Below are 25,129 nucleotides of genomic sequence, written 5' to 3'. Positions count from 1 at the left end.
TTCAGGAAAGTAGATAGGCTGTTCCACCTTTTACTCAGGTGAACAGCTGACAGGTGTTAACCTAAGGATGGCCAGACCAGTCATCTCCGTGGAGAAGAGGGACCCTTAGCCGGCAAACGCGCAGATGTCTTCTGTCCTTCCTTTGGAGGAGTCATTTGTAGACTTCGTAGCATTTTCAGTGGGTTCCTCTGGTAACTGTGAAATGAGAGACAGAGACTTAATCCCCATCTTACACCAAGGAAACAGAGATGCAAATTGGGTATCAGGATCAAAAACCCGACGCTAAGTGCTAAGAATGAAAGGGAATTTATGGCCCATGACAGGTAGGGAGGCCTTCAGAAGCTGGGTCACTCTCATCTCTTCCTCCTGCTTTGGTCTGTGTGTCAGGGGCTTCTCAGGGAGGTCCTTCCACATAGTTCAAGGAGAAATGGTCAGGAGATGTTCTCATCTCATCCCCTGCTGTTCCTGACACCCTCTCAGGTGTAGTCCTGGGAAAACCCTCCTGAGTGGACTTTGGTTAGCAAAGGTAGAGTGATGGGATGGTCTGTGGGAAACCGTGTTGGGGTGGTAGATAAGCTCCCAAAGGAAGGAGGAAGGTCCAGCGTACCAGAGTTCAAAGAAAGCCACAAAGTAGCTGTGGTGTTTCTGGAGTAATAGTACAAAGTGAAATATCTGGTTCTTTTCAGGGAACCGAATCTTTCTCAGGAGGAGGCAGAGAAGAGATATTTATGGAGTACCAACTGTGGGCCCTGTTAGATGCGTCATCCCATGGGCTGGGGTGGTGAGAGGTGGGAAATGGATTCTCTCGTTAATGTCTTCGCCTCCTGTGTTTGAAACAGCTACCAATGGCACTGGGAGAAGCCCAGTGGTATCCCAACCACTTGACTCTGTCGACCTCTCCTCTGTTCAAGATCCCTCTCTCACAGAGGTCGTCCTCACTGGGTTAAAGCCTGATATTGACTACACAGCCACCGTTTATTCTCAAGCAGCAGATGGCACAGAAGGACAACCTGGGGACGAAGCAGTGTTTAAAACAAGTAGGTCGAGTTTTGTGGAATGCCTTCAGCTTGAGCCCCCCAACCCCCCAATAAAGTTTTATCTTTTGCCGTTCTCTCTATCTGACTTACTTCTCTTAGCAGCTAGTTCTGTTATTAGCAGGATCTTCCTGAGAGAGATTTTGGATAGAGCCCATGCACTGGGTTTCTGCTTACCTCTGTGGCCATGGTATATCTGTTGTGAAGCTCACTGAGCAGGGGTATGGATGCAGGGTGCCGCCTCCCATCTGTATCTGAAGATTAGCCTGAGAGCTTCTGTTTGGGCCTGCCTTTGGGATTCATATTGGACTTTCTATCGGGACACTTGGTGACATTCACATTGCTGTCATTAGCTGTCATTCATAGGTACTCCCACTCTGTGAGTTGAGTATTTGGGAGCTTTTGCAGTTGGTGCTTATGATGGAATAAGGAGATGTATGGTTCCTGGTCTTGAGGGTTTTCCATATAGATGAGGCCTTGAGATACATGCATGGAAACATCTGGGCCCTTTGAGCCCAGGAGCAGACACCCCCAGCTTCGTAGCTCTCAGGGACTCGGTGTGCACTGGCTTGGGGTGTCTTAGCAGAAAATATTTTGAAAGACTATCCTAGGTCAACAGACCTGAGGGAGTGAGGGCCAAGGCTGAGGAGCCAGGTCAGAAGACAAACGGGCGTCCATGAAGTGCTGGGCCACCCTAGATCTGGTGATGTGTCAGAATTCCAAGTCCCCGGATAGATGTGGTATATCTGCTTGACGCATGGCTGTTCTGGGTGAGGGAGCTGGTGTCCCTTGGCTCTCATGTGGGTGACTAGCAGTTCCTCCCACCAAACATGTTGGCTACTACGTGGAAAGGGAGCGGGGCTGCTGCACAGGTGGTGGCTGGCTCCTGTGCATTCTGCTGCCCTCCAAATGCTGTGGACCTGGGGGGATGAGAGAGGATGGTTCTAACTTCTAGTCCTGAGGAAGGGTCTCTTACAGGGAAGATAGTAGGCCTTGGATAAGTGGAGATGGGATGGAAGGGGAGCGGGGGAAGGACACTTTAGTTGAGGAAGGGTCTTGATCAGAAAGACAGATGACAGACCTGGGGTGTGAGGCAGAGGGCAGGGGAGTATTGGGAGAGGTGGTGGCAAGGTGGCTCACCTGAGGGGCTTTGACAGGTTTATGACTCTGTTTAAAAATCTCTTCTGTCCAAGTGTTTATAAAGATAGTCCTGGACCACAAACCCCCATCCTCAGGGGCGACTGGGTAAGATAGTACTCAGAAGAATGGTCGTGGGAACAGCAGCAGATGGCTTAGAGTGGCAAGAAGCCCTAGCCAGGAGTCCAGGGGTTGGGAAGTGAGGACTAGAACCTGGGATGAGGGGATGCAGGGGAAGGAGGGGACTTAGGGGACATCTTGGTGTTTAGTGTAACTCTTAGAGAGATACTACATGTATGTCTTGAGAATTTTCTCCCTTTTAGTGAGTGGGGAGGGGCCAAGAAGAAGCACACGTTGGAATACTTGCCGGCCATGGCTGGTGAGGCTGTGTGACCTGTACAGGGTTAGAAAATGTGGAGAAGACGTTGGTTAGAAGCCATGCCTGTAAGGAATGAAAGCTTTTCCCAGCATCCGTGCTGAAGCAGGAGCAATTTGTGTCTTTCTTTTTTCCTCTTCTGGAAATGTCAACATTTTGCTGGGAAGGAGAGAGGTGGCGTGGAGCAGCTGCTTCACTCAGGGTCCTCACTGGGCTAGTGACAGAGGTGTACCGAGACTCAGCCTGAGGAAGGCTGGCTGAAGAGACTGGTGCCCCAGAGATGCTGTCATCAGTGGCCGGCAGTCCCACACATGAGGAGCTTGCATAAGAGGGTGGTCTCTGTCCAGTCCTTGTGTCCCTTACTAGGCCTGCTGAACTGGGTCCATCCAGAGGAGGGGACATTTGCCTGATTTGCTGAGAGCAGTCAGTCATGTAGTCAGGGTTCTGAATGTCTGCTTTTTAAAGTACTGTGAGAAAAGCTAAAGTTACTGTGATTGTCATGTAGACTGTTGGTTTGGATGCATACATATCCTGGGTTATGGTAAACCATCCCACGATTTGATAAATGTGGAAGCTGTGTGGTCTTTATATAGTGTTTGAGTTTTATACCTATGTGTTGGTTAGTTCTGGTTGATGTGACAAATTACCACAGACTGGACGGCTTATATGACAAACCTTTACTTTTCACAGTTCTGGGGGATAGAAGTGTGAAGTCAACTGCTAGGGATAGTTGGTCTCTGGTTGTCGCCTCCTTTTGAGTTGTGGAGCCTGTGTTCCAACATCACAGTACAGATGAGCTGCTTTTGGGCCTCTTAATAAAGACACTGATTCTATTCATCATGTTCTAACCACCCTCATGATTAATCACTTTCTTTCTTTTTTTTTTTTTTTTTTGGTTTTTCGAGACAGGGTTTCTCTGTGTAGCTTTGCGCCTTTTCCTGGAACTCACTTGGTAGCCCAGGCTGGCCTCGAACTCACAGAGATCCGCCTGCCTCTGCCTCCCAAGTGCTGGGATTAAAGGCGTGCGCCACCACCGCCCGGCCTGATTAATCACTTTCTAAAAGCCCACATTTGAATGCCATCAGCCCAGCAGTTAGGATTTCAACAGGTGAAATTGAGGGTGGGGGCTATAGATCTATAGATCTATATATCTTCAACACACACACACACACACACACACACACACACACACACACACACACACACACACACCCCATCTGGTATTCAAGTGACTGGTTGTGTGAGTCAGGGTTAAGGAAACTGTCGAGTATATTTAGGACCCAAACAAGTGGCTGGTGGAAAGCTACCTCCAGAGCTGGAGTGAGGGAAGAGAGAGTTTTCAGAGGATGTGGGATGTAAGACCGATTACTCCCCTTTCAGCCAGCCCTCAGCATCCTGCCCATCTCATTCATTGGTGGAGAGTGCTCACAGGCCATATGGAAGGTCTCCAGTGATGGCACATGTAGAATGCAGCCTCCTGGAACTCAGGACAGGCAGAAGAAAGACAGGATAGGCTGGGAGAGCAGATAACTGGATATAACAAGTCTTTTTCTGTCCTGCCAGCCAGCTCCCAAATAATTATGAAAGCTTGGCCTTAGCTCAGGCTTGTTTCGAACTAGCTCTTATAACTTAACCCATTTCTATTAATCTACATACTGCCACTTGGCTCATGGCTTTTACCTCTCCTCCTGCATGTCCTGCTTCCTCTCTGTCTCCTCTGGCATCTCTCCCCTGCCTAGATTCATCTCCTCTTCTTGTCTCTCTGCCTAGAAATCCCACCTAACCTCTTCCTGCCTAGCTATTGGCCAGCTCTTTATTAAACAGGTCAGAAGATGCCTTGACAAAGACATCTTCACAGTGTACAGAAAGATTATTTCACAACAACTAGAGGACATCCAGTTCTCTCGTTGTCTTCTTGTAAGGTTAGGATGGATAACTATCTCACAGATGAGAAAACAGTTCCGTGGCTTTCCTAAGGTCTGTCTGGCTGGTAAAGCCCAGCTGGCCTAAGAATCCAGTGTGCTCTCTGTCCAGATGTGATACCTTTAATTCATGATGAATAGTGTTTGTTCTTGGGTGGATCTGTACTTGAGGACTTTTCTGGCTCACCCTCTCCTACCCCCCGGGCAGCATGTGAAAGTCCATACTATTGTTTGCTCTGTAATCTGTAGTTTCAAGGCCTTCTCACAAACTGAAAACAGAGCATCTGTGAGGTGCAGGTGGCCAGGCTGTGTCTTCACTGATACAGCTCTGGTCATGGTAAGCTGAGAGTGAGGGTGACCAGTCCCTAAATGTTTTCCTCAGGACTAATGACAGGTCCTGATGATACTTTCTCTTCTCATTCTGACTTGACCATCCTGATGATTGTTCCTTCTCTTGTGTCTTCAAAGATTCCAGCCAGGTTTTTGACATCAGAGCTGTGAACATCAGTGCCACAAATATGACCCTGACCTGGAAGAGCAAGTATAATGGGTCATCTCTTCCCTACACCTACAAGATACATGTGGCTGGGGGGACTAATTCCACCAACCAAACTGTCAGTGAGACTGAGGCCCTCATCCTTGGACTCAGCTCGAGCACCTTGTACAGCATCACAGTACGTCCTTTCCTGAGTCACATCGAGGGCACACCAGGCTTCCTCCGAGTGTATACTTGTAAGTTCACTCCTTAGTGTCTGGTCTGGTTTGCTTTTCTGTTGTTGTATGGTAAACTCTCTGACCAAAGAAACTAGGCGGAAGAAACATGTGTACTTCAGGTTACCCTTCCAGGTAGCAAGCTGGTTACAGGTTACAATCCATGACTTAGCGAAGTCAGGACATCACTGAAGCAGAAGCCATGGAGCAACGTGGCTTACTGGCCAGCTTTCTGGCTCGTGCTCAGCTAGTTTTCTTGAACAACCCAGGCCCACTTTCCCAAATACAGCGTGCCTACAGTGGGCTGGGCCTGCCCGCATCAATCATCAATCAAGACCGTTCTCACAGCCATGGCCATAGGCCAGTCCAGTCTGGTCAGTTGCACAACTGAGGTTTCCTTTTCCCAGGTGACTCTAGGTTGTGTCAAGTTAACATTAAAAACTAACCAGTGCTCTGTAGTCCACCTTGTGGTCTATTGTGTGCCAGGTTTCAGTCCAAGGCGAGGAAGCCCTGTGCTGTCCTGAAGGAATGCCTAGCTCTGCCTGTGGCTCCACAGGGCCTCATTTGCCCTTCAGGGTGTGAGACGTAATGACAATGACCTTTGAATGGCCTCGATCACGTGCTCAGCGGTGGGCTGTTTTTGCACTGTGTCATGAATGCTTGCTTGGACATCCTTGTGGTATGGTGGGTGTTAGCCTTACTTTATGGAAGTGGAAGCCACGTCTGAGGTAATGTGGGCAGGCACCTCAGCAGGGAAACGACAGAGATGCGATTAGACCTTTGGGAGGAAGATGTTCAAGATAAAGCAGCCAGCCATGGCCAGCACTCATCCTCAAAGCCTGGGAATCCTTACCTCCTGTCTGTCATTGCCTGCGGGTGACTGGCATTGCATCTGCACTCTTGTGGCCAAGTGGTCTTTCTTTAGCCAGAAGCACCAGTTTTTGCAGGGGCTTATACTGCAGTTGGTGCTCCGGAGAAAAGCAAAAGGGAGAACAGGTCAGTGTCTTATGAGGGTTGGCCTCCCTGTCCTCTGGAGACGGACTTTATCCTTTTGTTTTTGAGACAAGCTTTCACTTTGTAGTCCAGGCTGGTCTTGAACTCGAGATCCCCCAGTCTTAGGGTCCCAAGTGTTGGTGTTGTGGGCAATGCCACTACTGTACCGTGCCTGGAGATGGAGTTCTTCGTCTAACTCCCTCTCTATCTTCCACAGCCCCTGGTCCAGTTTCTGACTTCCAAGTAACATATGTCAGCATAAGGGAAATTGGTTTGACTTGGAGAAGCAGTGACGCAGAATCCTTTAAGATTCTCACCATGCGGGAGGGAGGTGAGGTGATTCAAAATGCTACAACCCGAAATCAGAGCATCATCGTTGAAAAGTTAAAGCCTGGAACCAGTTATCGTTTTGAAATATTTCCAAGAGGACCAGATGGGACTGAAGGGCCATCCAGAACAGTCCATGGTAGAACTGGTAAGCATCTTGACCTTGAAGTTTCTTACAGGAAACCAGCTTAATTTATAGATGTCTTGTTTTCCAAATATATTTTTCTTTTTATGAAAAAGAATCTTAAAATGTTTCATGACTGTGGTGCATATCAACAATACAAAAATTAAGTCAAGCCAAAAAAAAAAAAAAAAAAAGATCACATGCAAAACCATCAATTAGGGGCCACACTATGTGTGTGGAGGTTAGAAGATAACATTTGGGATTTGGGTTCTGGGAGTTGAACTCAGGTTGTCAGGCTTGTGTGGTAAGTGCTTTTACTTACTGGGCTATCTTACCAGCCCCCCCCCTCCCCTTTTGAGATATGTGGCTCTCTGAGGTTGGCCTCGATCTCCACCTCACAAATGCTGAGGTTAAAGCCACAAGCTACCGTAGCCAGCTCCCTGATGCTATTTTAAGATGTATGCAAACATACATATTTACCTTTTATAAACTTGCTGCTTTTGTTCATGTGTGGTTTTATAATCTGCTTTCTCTTCACTTACCTGTGTATTGTGAGTATTTTCCCATCATTGTTATTTATTTATCTATCTTTTTATTTATTTATTCATTCATTTTTTGAAACAAGGTTTCACTGTGTAGCTCTGGCTGGCCTGGAACTTGTTGGCTTTGTAGACCAGGTTGGCTTTGAATTCACAGAGATCAGCCTGCTTCTGCTTAGTGTTAGATTAAAGGCGTGTGCCAACATGTCTGGCAATATTTATTTTATGGGATAATTTAAAATCAGCCTTGTATTTGTGTGTGGCCTAGGGGTAGGTTCCTTGGAATAGGTGGCAAGAGTAGGGTTGGAGTATGGTCCCAGATACTCCGAGTTCCTGTCCATTATTGAATAGCCGTCACCGTTACTCAGACATAGTGGAACAGCATTAAAGGCTACCTAGAGAGAGGGAAACAAGTATTTTCTGATCTAGTGTTCCACTTTTTGGTATCTCTCAGAAAGAATTAAAAGCAGGGTCTCAAATAGCTGTTTGTACACCAGTGTTCATTCACAGAAACCCAAAGACAGAAGCCGCCTAGGATTCATTGGCACACAAGTAGACAAAATACGGCTTTGTTTCTACACACTAGAATATTATTCTGCCTTAAGGAGGGGATCCTCGTGTATGCTGCAGCATAGATGGAGCTTGTAAATATTGGAAGTGAAATAAGTCACACACAGAAAGATAATTTTATTATTACTTTTAATGACAGGGTCTTACTGTGTAACCATAGCTGGCCTGGAATGTATTCTATAGAACAGCTTGTCTTAAGCTTACAGAGATCCTCCTGCCTCTGCCTCTCACATGCTGGGGTTAAAGGTGTGTGTCACCACACTCCTAAAAGACAAGTACTTATGCTTCCATTTATTCAAAGTGCCCAGAGTAGGTGGGTTCACAGAGACAGAGAGGAACTCGGGTAGAAGGAATGGGAAGGTAGTGTGAAGTCGGTACAGATTTTACGTTGAAAAATGATGAAAACATTTTGAGTGTGATAATGGTAATGTTTATTCAATACTAGGGATATGTTTAGCACTGCTAAAATGCACATTGACAGATGGCTAATGATAAATAGTATGCTGTGTTTATTTACCATGCAAAAGGGAAGGGAACATATGTAGCTCTTAACTGTTCTTATATGATTGAATTTCTCTCCTGTCTGTGCCCATACCTTTTGTTTACATCATTGTCATAATTATACAACTAATTTGATTTTATATTTGAACCTTTGACTCTGTGTATATAATGATCCTCCCCATAGCTAGAGAAAGGTTTCCTCAGGTAACCATATTATGGTTTATGAAGCTCTTCCTTCATTTTCCTCTTTAATGTGCCAGGCAGTTCATGTGAATGCACGTTCTTTTGAGTGAATGATAAAAAACAAGCAAACCAACACTTAACTTATTTATTTAGACAGGGCCATGCTGTGGAGCAAAGGCTGGCCTTGAACTTGAAATCCTCCTGCCTGAGCTTATAGATATTATTGGGATGATAGGTGTACAATCACACTTAACTTCAAACACACTCTTTACTGAGATACAATGTAGGTATAAAAAGTGTACCCATTCTCAGCACATAGCTTGACGAAGTGCCACAGGTTAAATGCATCAGAATCCTAGGTTAGAGTAAGAAATGGAATATAGGCCTGGAGAAATGTCTGGCAATTAAGAGCATTGAATGATCTCCCAGAGGACCTGGGTTTGATTCCTAGCACCCCACATGCATGCTCCCAGCCACCTGTAACTCCAGTTCGGGGGATCCAGTGCCTGCTCTTCTGGTCTGGTCTTCATGGATTTGGCCTTTGTGAACTCACTGGAGGCCCTTATGTTTGTTTGTTTTGTTTTGCTTTTTAAGTAGAGTTTCACTCTGGCTCAGGCTGGCTCTAGTGCGCCATGTCTAACCTCATTGGAGAGTTGGCTAACAAAGAGTTGGTTCTTTTAACAGATGCTTTGAAATGAATCCTGGAATCCTGATTAGATACTTTCCTTCCTTTTCTCTGACTAGATCGCAGTGCTGTGATTGACATCCACGTGGTCAATGTCACCACCAATGAAATGCAGCTGGAGTGGCAGAATACGGACAGTGGTCCTGGATATAAATACCATGTAGTTCTAGAGCCTGAATGTGGCCCCAACAAGACCACCACGTCTCAGAAATGGGTCACATTAAAGGGCCTCACCCCAGGCACCTTATATAATGTCACAATCTCTCCAGAGATGGAAGATTGGACAGGTGACTCCAGCTCCATTGCCCAGTACACACGTGAGTCTTGTGGGGGGTGGGGCTGGGCAGAGGGAGTGCTGCTTCCCCCTCTCACATGGAGGAAGTACAGTAGCTGATGGAGAAAGGGCTGATTATGCTCTGGGTTTCACATTGATGTGGGAGCTGCTGAACTTAAAAACATCAGCCTCGGGGGCTGGAAAGATGGCTCAGAGGTTAAGAGCACTGATTGTTCTTCTGGAGGTCCTGAGTTCAATTCCCAGCAACCACATGGTGGCTCACAACCATCTGTAATGAGATCTGGTGCCCTCTTCTGGCCTGCAGGGATACATGCAGACAGAACATTGTATACACAATAAATAAATCTTAAAAAAAACAAAAAACAAAAAAACATCAGCCTCAGCAAAGGCTCTAAGCTCTTGAGGACACTGTGCCTGGAGTCTTGTGAACACAGAAGTGTTCCCTGGAAGCAGAAAATAACATCATACGAGAATGGAGAATGTTGTAGTGCCTGCTACTTACTCCTCAGAAACATAGCCTAGAGAGTTGCTGTCCTGCCAGCCCTGAAGATCCCCTCAGATGGGGATCTCGTCCTGTGACAGTGAGAGAGATGCTTCCCTAGCATTCAGATGGAATAGATGGGGAGGTGTTAGCTTACCATATGCTGTATACCTTCTTTATTAGTCAGATTCCAAAAGGGGGTTGGAAACTATAGCGCTTTCCCTCTCTCTCTCCCTTCCCCCTCTCTCTGTGAAATAATATATTGGAAAATACATGATAAACTTAAATATTAGAAGAAGCCTGAGCATTTAAAATTCTTCTCAGATTTAATATGTATAATTTTATGACTGTCTTTTTGGGTAATCATCTTTTGAAGCAGTACATATTAATTATATTATTTCTTTCTTGAAGAAAGCCAGGCAGCTTTTGAATATAGTAAATGTAATAGTCCTGTAATTCAAAGTGGTTCATTTTATTTGTTTGTTTATTTTAAACCAAGGACCCAGCAGTGTGTCTGACATTGAAGTAAACACCAGTACCACTGTGGCAGCCATCCGGTGGAAGAATTCGGACGCAGCCTCTCCCAAGTATTCCTACCAGCTTATCGTGAAGGCTGAAGATGGCAGCAATGTGACCAAGATCATAGACACTGGAATCACTTTTTTGAGGGTCCCTGGCTTAATCCCTGGCTCTTCTTACACAGTGGAGATCTCTGCAATAGTTGAGAATGTTACATGGTCACTGGTACCTGGCTGGAAGTCGTTCTGTATGGGTGAGTAGTCCCATGTTCCTGGTGGTCCCTGTTCCTCTCTCTGTGATACTCACATTCAGGAAGCCTTGCCTAGCCTGCAGGCTACTGTGCCTGCAGTGGGCAGCCATGGACATGGAGCACTGCGAGACAGCCGGCAGCTATCAATGACACATTGATGTTGCTGCCATTGCTTCATTCAGCATGTGTTGATTGAACACTTGCTGTGTTAGAAAGGTCCCTGCATTTCTAGAACTTTTATCCTGGTGAATAAAACAGATAATAAATAAAAGTGAGCAGGTAGTTAGGTGATGATTATGGCTAAGGAGAGGGAAGAGAAAAGAACTAGGGAAGGGGGAAATGGTGTTCTTTCTTTCTTCCTTTTTTTTTAAAAGATTTATTTATTTATTATGTATACAGCATGTATGACTGCAGGCCAGGAGAGGGCACCATATCTCATTACAGATGGTTGTGAGCCACCATGTGGTTGCTGGGAATTGAACTCAGGACATCTGGAAGAGCAGTCAGTGCTCTTAACCTCTGAGCCATCTCTCCAGCCCCTGGTGTTCTTATCTAGGGTGTCATGTGAGGATGCTCCATGAAAAGGTTAAATGGAAAGGTGACTGAGCAAAGATCTGAGGAGGGTAAAGAGCCAGCCACATGAATCTCGCAGGGTTTTGACCCCTGCATTACGAGCAGAGAAGCAGCCAGTGCAGAGGCCTGAGGCTAGAGAGAACACAGTGCTGGAGGATTCAGTGGAGGCCAGGGTGGTGGGAGGGGATCTGCCGGAGCTAGACAGTGAGGGGCAGGAGGCATCAGAGCTCAGGGCTCGAGCTCTGATCTTCCTGTGATGTGGTTAAAAATCTCTGTGGCTTTAAGTGACCCTTGCTCAGTTAGATTGCATCCTACCTGGTCTACTTGCTTACTTTGTGGTTTGAGTGGTGCCTGCTGGGACTCCTGTTGAAATTGAAGCCTTAAGCAAGAGAAAAACCCACATGAGCATGTATGTCTGGGATGGATGGAACAGGAGCTGGAATCTGAACTTGGGTCCTCTAAAGAAGAGCAGCAAGCACTCTTAACCTGCTCAGCCATTTCTCCAGCCCCTCTTCTAAGAATATTGCTTGGTGACTGACACTCAACATTGCATTTAATCCTCAATCAGTGCTGAACCCAGGGCAATAAGGCGACTGACCCAAGGTCACATGGTCTGGTATCACTTAGTTCACTCAACCTGTGCATATCCAGGCTGTCTCCTTATTGTGCCGGGCCAGGTCCTCTGCTTCCTGTGAGCCTCACCTTGCCCTGTGCTTTGCTTTGCAGAACCTGCACCAGTGGCCTTCTTCCACTGTGAGATGGTCCCTAAGGAGCCAATTCTGGTTCTGAAGTGGGACTGCCCCCCTGGCATGAATTCAGGCTTTGAGCTAGGGGTCCGGAGTGACAGTTGGCACAATACGACACACCTGGAAGACTGCTCTTCAGACAATGACACAGAACGCAGGACAGAAATCACATATTTGAAATTTTCTACCTCGTACAACATCAGCCTTGTCACCTTGTCGTGTGGAAAGATGGCACCCCCCGCCCAGAATACCTGCACCACTGGCATCACAGGTGGGCTCTGGGGCAGGGAGCTGGCTACCCCTGGAACAGCGGGGCCAGCAGCATGCAAGTGTAGCCCTAGAATCCTTTTAGGGTATTTCCATTCCCTTAACTGATTTTTGTCAGCAGACCGCTTACCTTATCCTGCAGATATCCAGCCTGAGACTGCCAAGTCAGAGAGATGTGTGCTTCACATCCCGAGCAGTTCTGTGTTCTGTGGCCTTGCAGAATAGCTTGTTGCCATGTTTCCTTTCCTTTCTTTTCCTTCCCTTGCCTTTCTTCTCCCCCTGCCCCATAGTAGGGAGCTCCCTTATTGCAGTTAAGAAAGGCATTTTTAGTAGATACTGTTATATATACTAAGTCTGGACAGTAGGGTGAAACTCATGTCCTGCTGGACACTTGTCAGCACGTTTACGTCCCCTCCTTCCTTCTAAGCTGTTCTTGGAAGGATGACTCTGAAATGTGATTTGACCCTTGTTTATTTGCATTTGTAAATATTCCACATGGATTGCTTCACGATAAGGACTCTCTTTTTTTTCTCTCAGATATAGCCAGCCCATACCATGGTGTGACCCCCATACTTACAGAAGAAGACTTACAAAGCAACAGCATTATTGTGTATTTTAGTCAGGACTTATTTCCCTGGGACCTGTTGACAGAAGCCTGAGTTGCTTTAGGAGAAGAAAAGACCACATACTGTGTAGGGCTCTCCTCAGCCAACCCTTCATATCCATTCCTTCTCTCTCTCCCCTTCTTCCCCCACCCCCTGCTTGGAAAGAATTGATTTTGTTTTGTCTGTCCATTGCTCCCCTGTCTTTGCCAAACTTGTGTTTTAGTTCAACCAGTAGGGTGGTGGTGTTATATCTTCCTTTGTGCTTTTTGACTTTTAGATAAGTATTCTTCAGGGCATAATAGTATTTCTTCCAATTTCTAAAGAATTAGTGGTTGTTCTAAAAGAACCTCTTACTTGAGGAACCTGACTTGGAAAGTGGTTGAGGTATTTTATAGACAGAGGCTCAGAGTAGATAGGTGGACGCTGGTTTGAGTTCAATTTGTCCCATTTACCAGTCATGTGATCTTTAGGAAAGCTAATTAACCTTGCTAAGAGGCTCAGTTGTAAAAAGGAGAAACAGTAAGCAGGACTGCTGTACTGCACATTAAATAGTGAAAACCACACGCATGGCTGCTCAGGTGTGTACTATACAGTCTCAGGGAAAACACCATGCATGGGACTCCCTAAAGTTGTGTGGCCCACAACGGTACCCTGCCCCGTAGCACAGCACTTTGGCTTTGTAGAACATAGAACAGTGAACATTTCATCTTCCCCTCTGTCGCTCCTCTTTTCATGGTGTCCTCTCTGTATAAACTGCTCAAGAACAGAGACCAGGGCTGAGTCTCTGCTTCTTGGGCTGAGGATAGCACTTGGCGTAGAGCATAGGAGCGCATCAGAACCAGGCATCTCTGGGTCGGGGCTGTAGCTCAGTTGGTAGAGCACTTGCTTAGCATGCATGAAGCTTGAGTTCAGTCTCTGGCACTACATAAAGTGCGTGTGATAGCACATACTTGTAATCCCAACACATGCAAGGTGGAGGCAGGAAGCTCCAAAGTTTGAGGTCATCCTTGCTATTACAGGGAGTTCAAAGAAGCCTGAGATATATGAAAATAAACAAAAAAAAGGGGGGGGGAAATAAGCTGAACAGATATGACCATGCATCATTTTATGCAGCAATTCTCATTTTTTCAGTTGGTGATTTCCTTTTGTAGATGAATATTTAAACATGTATGAACTTAACACAAATTCGAGTTGCATCGTCCTTGGGTTGGGAGGTGTTGAAGGAGAGGAGAGTTGGGAAAGTCTCTGCTGGTTTGTTGTTTGTTTCCGGTGGGCTGTGGGGCGGGGTCAGTTTAGAATTCAGAAGGAGGAGTGAGAAGGAACCGGTTCCTGGAGTTGAGGTGGATAAGCGAGGTCGTGTAGTTGGGCGGAAGTGTGAGATCCTTTCTGACTGTCGTCAGCTGGAGAGCTGATGGTAAATGTGGGGACATCTGTGGAGTCATTGTCATCCGGCTTGTTCAGGATCCAGGTCTCTGCACAGTACTTCCTCCCTTCCTGCCTCCTACTTTGGGATATGTTCTGGATGAGCTCTGCATACAGCTTCCCGTACAGGGGCAGGTCTTCTTGGGCATGGGTAGATCTTCCTGGGCAGGGGCAGGTCTTATAGAGAGCATCCGAGCACATTCTCTACCTGGTGGTTTCTCGCCTTCTTTGGTTTTAAATGTTGGGTGACTCTTCTGTTTTGTGTTGTTTTAGACCCACCTCCTCCGGATGGATCCCCTAATATTACATCTGTCAGTCACAATTCAGTAAAGGTTAAGTTCAGTGGTTTTGAAGCCAGCCATGGACCTATCAAAGCCTATGCCGTCATTCTCACCACTGGGGAAGGTAAGGAGGGGCCAGCATGGGTTAACTTGTGTGGTTATAACTATCCTGGTTACTTTTTTATTGTTGTGGTAAGACACCACAATCAAAGCAACTTATAAAAGAAAGTGTTTAACAGGTTTACAGTTTCCGAGGGTTAGAGTCCGTGATGGCGGAGTAAAGGCATAGTGGCAGGAGCATCTGAAAGCTCACATCTTGATCCAAAACTGGGAAGTGTGTGTGTGTGTGTGTGTGGGGGGGGGCGGTGATGGCACACACTGGGTCTCACACTTGAAACCTCAAAGCCTGCCCCTAACGATATACCTCCTCTGACAAAGCCATATCTCCTAATCCTTCCCAAACAGTGCCACCAGCTGGGGACCCAGTATTCAAATATATGAGCCTCTGGGGGCCATTCTCATTTGAACCACCACTGTGAGTGATGCCGTGAGGCACATCAGTGACTTAAGTACATGCCTCTCTACATGGCACTGTGCTTTGGCACTCACAGGGAAGCAGGTGTTTGCTTGATGCTCTAAACAGTCAGGTAGCAAGTAACTTCAGCTCTCCTGGCCACGCAGTCTGCCCAACTCTCCAGCACCTTTGTGGTGGTGTGAAAACATGGATGGAAAATACGTGAGGGATGAGGGTGCCCATCCACGCAGCTGTTTACACACAGGTGGTGGCCAGATTTGGCCCATAGGCTATAACTAGCTAACTTAGGATGACTTGTTCTTGAAAGCAAGCACGAAAAGATGGCACTTACTAGTGGGACTCTGTGAAGGGCATCTACTGGGTGAGAGGGGAGGGGAATTAGAATGGCTTTTCTGTGCCAGTTGGAAGGGAATGATTTGAGAGTGTCTCTGATAGCTGCGTGGGAGTGTTTTACCCAAACCAGGGCTGGGGAGAGAGCTCACTTGGTACAGTACTTTCCTTGCACAGGCCTTGAGTTCTGTCCTTAGAACCTACATTAAAGAAAGGGCGTTGTGACATGCCCTTGTGATCCTGGTGCTGGGGAGGCAGAGACTGGAGGATCTCTGAGCTCCCAGGCCAGCCAGCTAATTGGCTTGGTGAAGTTCCAGGCTAGAGAGAAACCCTGACTCCAAAAAGGTAGAAGGTGCCTGAGAAATGATTCCTGAAGATGTCCTCTGGCTTCCACACCCGTATGGACACACATGCATACAAACTAGCTCACACATAGTACCTGCGCTCCAGTGAACCAACATAAACAAAATGTGCAGATCTCTTTCTTTCTCTCTGACTTTTAAAATTTTGAGTCTAAGCCCTTTGTCACTGAATTTGTTTTCAACAAATTTCAAACTCAGAGCCATGCTGAGTGAAAAAGATCCTGTTGCATGGTGACCAGGCCAGTCAGCACCAGCCTGACACAGGAAAGACAGAGTTCTTGGGCCAGGAGATCAGGGCTAGGAATCCAGCTTCACAGCGCGTGCAGTGTGGCTTTGGGCAGGTTTCTGCTAGCGCTCTGCACCTTTGTTTTTCTTGCTTGAGAACAGGCATCATAAGCTTTTGGGGGAGACTCAGGATGAAGGGATGAGGTGGTATAAGCCGAGTACTACGGAGTCACCTGCTCCCGGAGCTTGGGAGACAGAGGCTCCTGGCATCGCCACTGCCGCTTAGCACCTGTGTGGTTACTGAGCTATTTATGACACTTACGTCTTTCTGCTGTCACCCATGATTGGCCTCTGTGTTTCTTTCTTAGCTGGCGAGCCTTCTGCAGATGATTTGAAGTACACATATGAAGATTTCAAAAAGGGGGCCTCAGATACTTATGTGACATACCTCATAAGAATAGAAGAGAAGGGACGCTCTCTGGGCTTGCCTGAAGTCTTGAAATATGAAATTGATGTGGGGAACCAATCCACCACCTTCGGCTATTACAACGGGAGGCTGGAGCCGCTGGGCTCCTACCGGTAATATGGGTCTTTGCAGTTGGATGCTGAGCCTCATGAATTTAAGGTTCTGTGTACTAAGGTGATAGATGCACCCCAGTTATACCTTATTTTCTCCTTCGTTTCTCCCGTAGGGTGTGTGTTGCTGGCTTCACCAATATTACCTATAACCGTCGGAACGATGGACTCATCAATGGGGACGAGAGCTATGTGTCTTTCAGTCCTTACTCAGAGGCTGTGTCCTTGCCTCAGGATCCAGGTAGAGGGAAACAAACATCAGTGTAGTGGGTTTTCCACCTCGTGTCTGCAGAAGCCTGCTGTCCATGCACCTCTTGCAGGCACCTTGGAGGGTAGAGGTGCCTGGTTTTCTCCTCTCAGAAACTGGCATATCCCTTGGACTTTGGGTCAAGCCTAGCTCCCCACTCTGGTGTCTTCAAAAGAGCTGCTCCCCACTTCTCCTCTCAAGCCACTCACACTTCTAATCTGCAGATTACTTAGTCCTTTGCTTTCTAAGAGTCATTTGTGGGCCCGTGTGCCAGCAAGCATGCGACTTAGTTTAAAGAGTCCTTGAATGTTGACATTAGAAGATGCCACAAAAGTTGTCTTATCCAACCTCTGTGTAGAAATAAGACTTCTGAGGTCCAGTGTCACACAGTGGCTTAAGTGCAAAGCCTGGAATTTTAGCCTCAGACTCCTTGTAAAGTGCTCCTCCTACTTAGTATCACAGAGTTAGATAAACTAGTCAGGGACCCAAGGTGAGGATTCCTTTCCTCCTCTAGGATGGAGACACAGTGGCTGACTGGTCTGTTCATTTGTTATTCATAACTCCTGAGTAGAACAGATAGCCTAGAAGCAAAATTCAGGGAGTCCCTACACCTGCCCTTAAATAGCCCATGAAAAGAGAGGGGGTTCCCTGCTATGGGTGTGGTGTTGTAAGGGCTTCTGCTCATAGGTGGTGGGAAAAACCACTGATCTTGTTCTCTCAGTTCACTAAATTTGCAACTGAACTGAGACCTAGCCAAGGTCTGTGATGTTCTTAGGACCATCCTGCTGATGGCGGGCTCAGGGTGAACATCAGCCCTTGAAAGCTGTTGTCCAAAGATACTGCCTTCTTCCCCGAGTACCCCACACGCCCTTTCTCCCTGAATCCTGTGTGGGTCCCGGCTGGTTGTTGACGTAGCACATCGTCCTTCCTGAGCACAACTGAAATGCTTCTTGTTGGGATCTTCTTCAGGTGTCATCTGTGGAGCCGTGTTCGGATGTATCTTTGGTGCCCTGGCCATTGTGGCTGTGGGAGGCTTCGTCTTCTGGAGAAAGAAAAGGTAACACTGCTTACGTCATCATCATGTGCTACTGTTTGAGGAAACCTTTTGTTGTAAGGAGTGGCATCCATTTGTAAAGTCAGAAGGAAGAGTTGAAAGAGCGCCCGTGTTCATTACTCTTGTCGTCTGGCCAGACTTATTTCCTCTCTGACTCCAGCCGGGTGATTCGATTCTGAACCTCACCCCAGCCACCACATGAGACCTACACCCCTTCAAAGCAGGATGCTGCTTTGAAGCCAGGATGCTATGAATGTGTTAAGAGTTTGATATGATTGTAGAGTTGGCCAAGTTCGAACATAGGTTCCACTCTAGCCAGCTGTTGGAAGTGGCTTAGCCTTATCATCCTCTGTGGTATGGGGATGAGTGCTCGGCTCAAGGAGCTGAGGAGTGCGTGCTGACCAGTGTCTCACCCTGTAGCTAGAGTTTTCCTGCCTGGCCCACAGTCAGGACAAATCTCTCTCACCTGCCAGTCCCACAGCTGTCAGACCCAACCAAGTAAACACAGAGACTTATATTGGTTACAAACTGTATGGCCGTGGAAGGCTTCTTGCTAACTGTTCTTACAGCTTAAATTAATCCATTTCTATAAATCTATACCTTGCCACGTGGCTCGTGGCTTACCGGCATCTTCACATGCTGTTTGTCATCATGGCGGCTGGCAGTGTCTCTCTGACTCAGCCTTCCACTTCCCAGCTTTATTCTCCTCCTTGTCCCGCCTACACTTCCTGCCTAGCCAATGGCCAATCAGTGTTTTATTTATTGACTAATTAGCAACACATTTGCCACACAGAACATCCCACAGCATCACCCCATGTCTTGTTGCTCATTATTTGCTTTCCCCCACCACCCTGTGATGGAGTTAGTGAAAAGCAGCAGTTCCATTGTGGGTGCTCTATGCTTCATGGCCTTCCCGAGGCCCTGCAGGTCTTAAAAGCCCCTCTACTAGGGATGCAGCATCAGTGTGGGAAGCACCAGAGAGGAACTTGAACTTGGTCTTTGTCCTTCCCCTTGCCTGATGGCGGGAAGCCTGTGTATGAGTTGGAATTCACTCACTGCCAGATGCTCCTAGCTGGACATTCCCACCTGGTATTTGGCTTTCTCAACATCCTCCCCACCTCCATCCCCCTCCTTTTTTTTTAAAGACAGAGTCTCATGTATCTTAGGCTATTTCAAATGTAGCCGAGGATGACCTTGGCTTGAGATTATAGGCATGTGCCACTCAAGCCTGTTTTAACAAGAAAACAGTAGTGGAAAGATAATTTCCCCTAAATAAGTCAGATACTGTTGCTTCTCTGCATATGAACTAAATCTTTTATACTTAACTAAAAAAGAATCAGAACCTAGTGCAAAACCCGGAATGTTCAGGAGTCAAGTTAATAGGGCACAGGGTGCCAGGTCCCAGCAGGAAGCTGGTGGGAAGAGTTAGTCACAGCCACACAGTGGGACCTGTCGCAAAACAACAAGTAAGCCACCACCAAACCCAAAATTCAAACCCTTGGTGGTAAAAAAAAAATACCCATAAGAAAAGCAAAGAAATTCGGTAACCCATAATTACAGCAAATCTGCTCTTACCATTTCCATGTGATTATGACGCTCACCCTGGTCGAGTCCTGTTAGACACATTCATGTCTACCCTGTTTGTTCACGTAAGACAAACAGGTGGGGGGCTTCATTCCAGCATCATTTTACATAGATACCAGGTATCTACCGTCATTTCTTTAACCATTTCACTGGATACTTGAATTCCTTTTGACTATTTGTACCTAGCCTTTGGGGACACTCAGGATTATTTCTCTAGGCTAAATTGCAAGCAGGACAGTTACGGGGCCGGTGGCATGCTTCCCCCCTATTTTGGTACATGCTGCCCAGTTGCGGTTTGTCTCAGTACCGGGTGGAGCTGAGCCAACAGTGCAGGTGCTCGCAGTGGCAGTATTGGATCTGACTCTCTTTCAGGGCTCCTCCCCCTTCGCATTAGTTTACACAATGGCGTTTACAGTAAGGGAATGTAACACACACACACACACACACACACACACACACACACAGAAATTCCTAAAAGTTGCAAGTTTACAGATTTTTAGTTCACATTTCCTGCTTGGCCTGTCAGGCTGAGTATTAGTGAGCAGGTTCATGTTGGTGGGGCACTGGTGAGCGGGTTCATGTTGGTGGGGCACTGGTGAGCGGGTTCATGTTGGTGGGGCACTGGTGAGCACTTTAGTGTTTTCCAGAGCCACTGCCTGGGAAGAAGGTGTCTGCGGCCATGTGAACGGTGGCAGAGCAGGGTGAAGGTCTTTGTCTAATGCCCCTTTTCTCCCTTTCAAAATAGGAAAGATGCCAAGAACAATGAAGTGTCATTTTCTCAAATTAAGTAAGTCTGAGTTACAAACTTATTTTAAGATTCTCAGTCCCCCAGTCTGTTCAGTGACTAGCTAAAGCAATTTTTGATAGAAATAGCTGACATTTTCCCTGATTGACAGATTGGCCACAAGCATCTGGAAGTTCTTGCTGTTTTCTGCAAGGAGTCTTAGTTTTACTGTCCTCCCGAAGTTCCCTTTATTTTTGTTTCCCCACGAGCTCTTCGGTTTTACTAATAAGTAGGGTTCTCTGTGTGTGTTTCGTGTACCTGTGTGTGCAGGTGTGCGTCCCCAGGAGTGCTCAGAGGCCAGCAGGGGGTGGCTCTGCTTGCTGTGTTCCCTTGAGACAGGGTTTCTACCTAAATTCAGAGCTATGCTGGCAACCAGCAAGCCCCTGTCATCCTGTCTCTGCCCCGATCCAGCACTGGGGTTACAGGTGCGTGTGGCCACGCCTGCTTTTATATGTGGGTGCTGAGGATTGGGATTCAAGTCCTCAGGCTTGAGCGGGAAACTGTCTGGCCCACTGAGCTTTCTCCACAGGCCCCCCCCCCCCCCCCACAGGTAATTGTCACATTTTACAAAAGTGACTGGATTGTCAAGAGCTGAGGGAAAAACAGTTATTTCAAGTCACAAATATGGTCAGTTGTAGAATGAGGCTGCTTTTCTGATTTGCATTTCTTCAGTTTTTTTTTTTTTAAATAACTTTACATTACTCTGCAGCCCACACCCCTCACTGTGTCTGGCTTTGTTCTTTTGAGTTGATGCTTACTCCTAACATGAGCACATCTTTCTAATTGATGAATGTTTTTCCTTTTTCCTTTCTATGATGAAGACCTAAAAAGTGAGTAAAGCTTCATTTTTATATCTTTCATTTTTTTTCTGTTTTGAGTATGAACTTAGTTGAATGAAAAATAAGCAAAAATAAGAAAACCCAACACGTTCTTTTGTTTTCCTAGGTCCAAGTTAATCCGAGTGGAGAATTTTGAGGCCTACTTTAAGAAACAGCAAGCTGACTCCAACTGTGGGTTTGCAGAGGAATACGAGGCACGTGGTCGTAAACTGTTTCGTATTATGGTAAACCTTTGGGTGAGAGACAGCCTAGAGGGGAGAGAAGATTGTCCCTGTTCCTCTGGGGCATCCTGCTGTTGTTGGCTAGAAAGCTCACAGAGACCTTTACTTCTGGTGGAATGAATATATGTTTCGTCTTGTGGATACCTGAAGATTGTCCAGAGAGAGACAGAAATGGGGGTTAACCCTAGGGGACCATTAACTAGGGTCATTGTATGAGCAACAAAGAAGCTAGACGGGCCATTCGGAGGTCTGGGCCTTGACAGCTGTGGGGTCAGAGCTGGCCCTGGGCTAGGCGTTTCTTTCCTAGTCTCTTGCCTTCCAGGCTCTGCTACTTTCTGTCCCCCAAACTAGCCGAGGAACTGTCCTCACTCAGAAGGTACATGCCTGCTTGTTCCCCACACGGTGCCCTGTTGCAGAGTCTACTTTTGCACCCCTAGAACCCCGCCCACAGCTCCATCACAGTCCGTCCTCAATACCGACACCACCTCCTCCCAATTCCTCAGATCCCACAGGAGGACCCAGTCTCTGTCTGTGCTGCATTTGTCCCTACACTGCCCCATCTCTGGCCCGTGTGCCTCCCTCTGCCTGGCAGGCCAGTGACTCCTGACTATCCAGCCTCTAGAAGGCAAGACCCCTCCTTTTCCTTTCGTTTCTTCCTCTAGTTTAGTTTCTTAAGTGCTGCCCCATCAAAGGACCATAAACTGGGTGGCTAAAGACAAATGTACTGTCTGACTGTTCAAGAGGCAAGAGGTTCAAAACCACAGTGTCAGCAGGACCTGCTCCCCCTTAGCCTTTAGGGGAGATCCTTCTCTGCTTCTCTCAGTTTCTGGAAAGCACCATTGTCCCATGGTTTGGGGGAATCATGGCTTCCATCTTTGCCATCCACTACCATCGCCACCAAGAGATGTTTCTTCCCATGTGTCTGTGTCTCTGTACCCATATTATAACATTACCCTGCTAGGTTAAGGACCTACCCTGTTCCAGTGTGACCTCATTTTGACTCAATGGCATCTTCCATGGCCATATCCTAGAAAAGCCTACTCATAGATATTGGAGGTTCGATGCTCAGCATCTCTTCCTAGTTAGCAGTAGTTAATCTGTTCTGCCTCTGCATTCCTACTTTGTTCTCCCCTGTGCCTGATTAAATATACAGCTCACTTAATTTGTTTTCAGGATCTGAAGCTGATTGGAATAAGTCTACCTAAATATACAGCCGAAGTAGCTGAGAACAGAGGGAAGAATCGCTATAACAATGTCCTGCCTTGTGAGTGATTTCATCCCTGTCTTCCCTTTGTCTGGCACTGGCCATCACTTCTTGAACAGTAGAGAAGTGGGGAGTCAGTGATACCCACTTGCTGTCTCCACTATCACTCGGCACCAGATACTTCTACAACCATGCACCTGGTGTAAGCCGAGTACTCTATGAAGAGTTACTGCATTTAACTTAATCCTTACAGCCTCAGCTTGTAGAGAAGATGGTAGAATATTCATTTCACAGAAAAGGAAAATGAGCCACCGTGTTAGGTGACCTATTCAGGGTAGCAATTCTTATTCTAGTCTGTGTTGTTCTGGATGAAAGGGGCAGTGGGAGAAACAGATCCAGGGTCCCACTCTCTCCTTGCCCAGATCTTTGATTGGATGGGCATGTTCCACAGCTAAATGACAGTCACATTGAAGTCCTTTCCTGCTTTGGAGAATTGCCAGTGTCCATACTTGGTTTTGACTCAACCTAGAATCACTTGGGAAGGAGAGTCTTAGTGAGGAATTGTCTAGGTCAGGTTGGCCCATGAGATGTCTCTGGGGGGTTATTTTGATTGTTAGTTGATAGAAGAAGACCTAGCCCATTGTGAGCAATATCATTGTGTAGGCAGGGAATTCTGAACTGTCTAAGAAGGTTTGCCGAGAGAGCGAACAAGCCAAGGTCCATTGTTTGTTCTCTCTCTGCTCTTGCCTGTGGACATGATACTTTAAGTTCCTGCCTTGACTTCTCAAGATGGATGTGATCTGGGATTGTAGGCCATGCAAACCCTTCCTCTCTTCTGTGCTACTTTTAGTTAAGGTGCTTATCACAGCAAAAGAAATGAAACCCGAGCAGCACTTACCCAACAAGGTGAGAGCAAGCTCAAGTATAGAGAAGGGTCAGTAATGTGAGCTGGACTGTGGGAAGTCTGTTGGTGTGGGAATTAGGGCCCAGAGAGGAGTGTCAGTGGGTCTCAGCCATGCTTTGATGTCCTGAAGGTGCTTGGTATTGGGGGCGACTTTTGCACCATTTAATGACTTCATCTTTTCTTTTTGAAGCCATGCTTTTCAATAAACTTGTATTTTAAACTCTGTATTTTTTTTCTTTTTTCGAGACAGGGTTTCTCTGTGTAGCTTTGCACCTTTCCTGGAACTCACTTGGTAGCCCAGGCTGGCCTTGAACTCACAGAGATCCGCCTGCCTCTGCCTCCCGAGTGCTGGGATTAAAGGCGTGCGCCACCACTGCCCGGCTTAAACTCTGTATTTTTTAAGTCATTTTTTTTTCTGTTTCTTTTCCCTTTTACTTGTCAATGGGTCTTGGCCCTGATCAGAGAAGAGTGCCTTTGAAACCATGCTGGGGGAGCTGCTCTGCCTCTGCCCCTCTGAGACTCAGACCTTTGGCCTGCTCTTAGAGAGCTGCTGCTTCTTTTTTTTTTGTCCTTTAAATTTTTTTGTTTATTTTACATACCAACTACAGTTTCCTCTCCCTCCTCTTTTCCCATTCTCTCCCCCCCACTTCTCATCTATCCCCCCATCCACTCCTCCTCCATTTAGAAAGGGGCAGAACTCCATGGGAGTCAACAAAGCATGCCATATCATGTTGAGGCAGGACCAAGTTCCTCCCACTGCATCAATGCTGGGTGAGGCATCCCTGCATGGGGAATAGGTTCCAAAAAGCCAACTCATGTTCCAGGGACATATACTGATCCCACTGCTAGGGGGCCCACAAACAGACCAAGCTACACAGCTGTCATCCACATGCAGAGGGCCTAGGTCGGTCCCTTGTAGGCTCCTTAACTGTTGGTCCAGAGTCCATGAGCTCCCATTTGCTCAGGTCAGCTGTCTCTGTGGGGTTCCCTGTCATGGGTTGACCCCCCTTGCTATCCCTCTTCCCTCCATCAGCTGGACTCCTGGAGCTTGGCCCAGTTCTTGGCTGTGGATCTCTGCATCTGCTTCCATCAGCTACTGATGAAGGCTCTCTGATAACAATTAGGGTAGTCACCAATCTGATTACAGAAGACCAGTTCAGGCACCCTTTCCTCTGTTGCTAGGATTCTTAGCTGGGGTCATCCTTGTGGATTCCTGGGAGTTTCCCTGGCACCAGGTTTCTCCCTGACCCCAAAATGGGCCCTTCTATCAAGATATCTCTTTCATTACTCTTCTCCTCTGTCCTGCCTCCAAGTTGACCAACCCATTCCCTCATGTCCCCCTCCTGCCCCAGTTTACCCAGGAGATCTCATCTATTTCCCCTTCCCAGGGAAATCTATGTGTCCCTCTTAGGATCCTCTTTGTTACCTGTTAGCTTCTTTGGGGCTGTGGGTTGTAGTCTGGTTATCCTTCGCTTTACATCTGGTTATCCTTTACATCTAATATCCACTTATGAGTGAGTACATACCATGTCTGTCTTTCTGGGTCTGGGTTACCTCACTCAGGATGATTTTTTTTCTAGTTCCATGCATTTTCCTGCAAATTTCTTTGTGTTTTTTTTCACCTTTGAGTAATACTCCATTGTGTAAATGTACCACATTTTCTCTATCTTTTCGTCTGTTGAGGGTCATCCAGGTTGTTTCCAGGTTCTGACTTTTAGGAATA

General features: G+C 46.8%; 1 protein-coding gene across 1 annotated transcript in view; it reads left to right on the top strand.

Moving 5' to 3' along the window:
* Ptprj (protein tyrosine phosphatase receptor type J) overlaps positions 1-25,129 on the top strand; it is a 162,438-nt gene that overhangs the window by 122,253 nt on the left and 15,056 nt on the right. The window contains exons 5-18 of the mRNA XM_052723411.1: positions 840-1,037; positions 4,938-5,201; positions 6,391-6,648; positions 9,162-9,419; positions 10,378-10,650; positions 11,947-12,237; positions 14,534-14,665; positions 16,362-16,572; positions 16,686-16,810; positions 17,786-17,873; positions 20,200-20,241; positions 21,060-21,068; positions 21,184-21,271; positions 22,472-22,562. Coding sequence (XP_052579371.1) covers positions 840-1,037; positions 4,938-5,201; positions 6,391-6,648; positions 9,162-9,419; positions 10,378-10,650; positions 11,947-12,237; positions 14,534-14,665; positions 16,362-16,572; positions 16,686-16,810; positions 17,786-17,873; positions 20,200-20,241; positions 21,060-21,068; positions 21,184-21,271; positions 22,472-22,562 — 2,328 coding nt within the window. The remainder of the gene's footprint in view (positions 1-839; positions 1,038-4,937; positions 5,202-6,390; positions 6,649-9,161; positions 9,420-10,377; positions 10,651-11,946; positions 12,238-14,533; positions 14,666-16,361; positions 16,573-16,685; positions 16,811-17,785; positions 17,874-20,199; positions 20,242-21,059; positions 21,069-21,183; positions 21,272-22,471; positions 22,563-25,129) is intronic.

Source organism: Peromyscus californicus, unplaced genomic scaffold (genome assembly GCF_007827085.1).
Source record: "Peromyscus californicus insignis strain IS unplaced genomic scaffold, ASM782708v3 Scaffold_7__1_contigs__length_154581171, whole genome shotgun sequence".
In the NCBI taxonomy this organism is placed as follows: domain Eukaryota; kingdom Metazoa; phylum Chordata; class Mammalia; order Rodentia; family Cricetidae; genus Peromyscus; species Peromyscus californicus.
The sequence above is the reverse complement of the archived record's forward strand: the minus strand, read 5'-3'. Positions and strand labels throughout refer to the sequence as shown.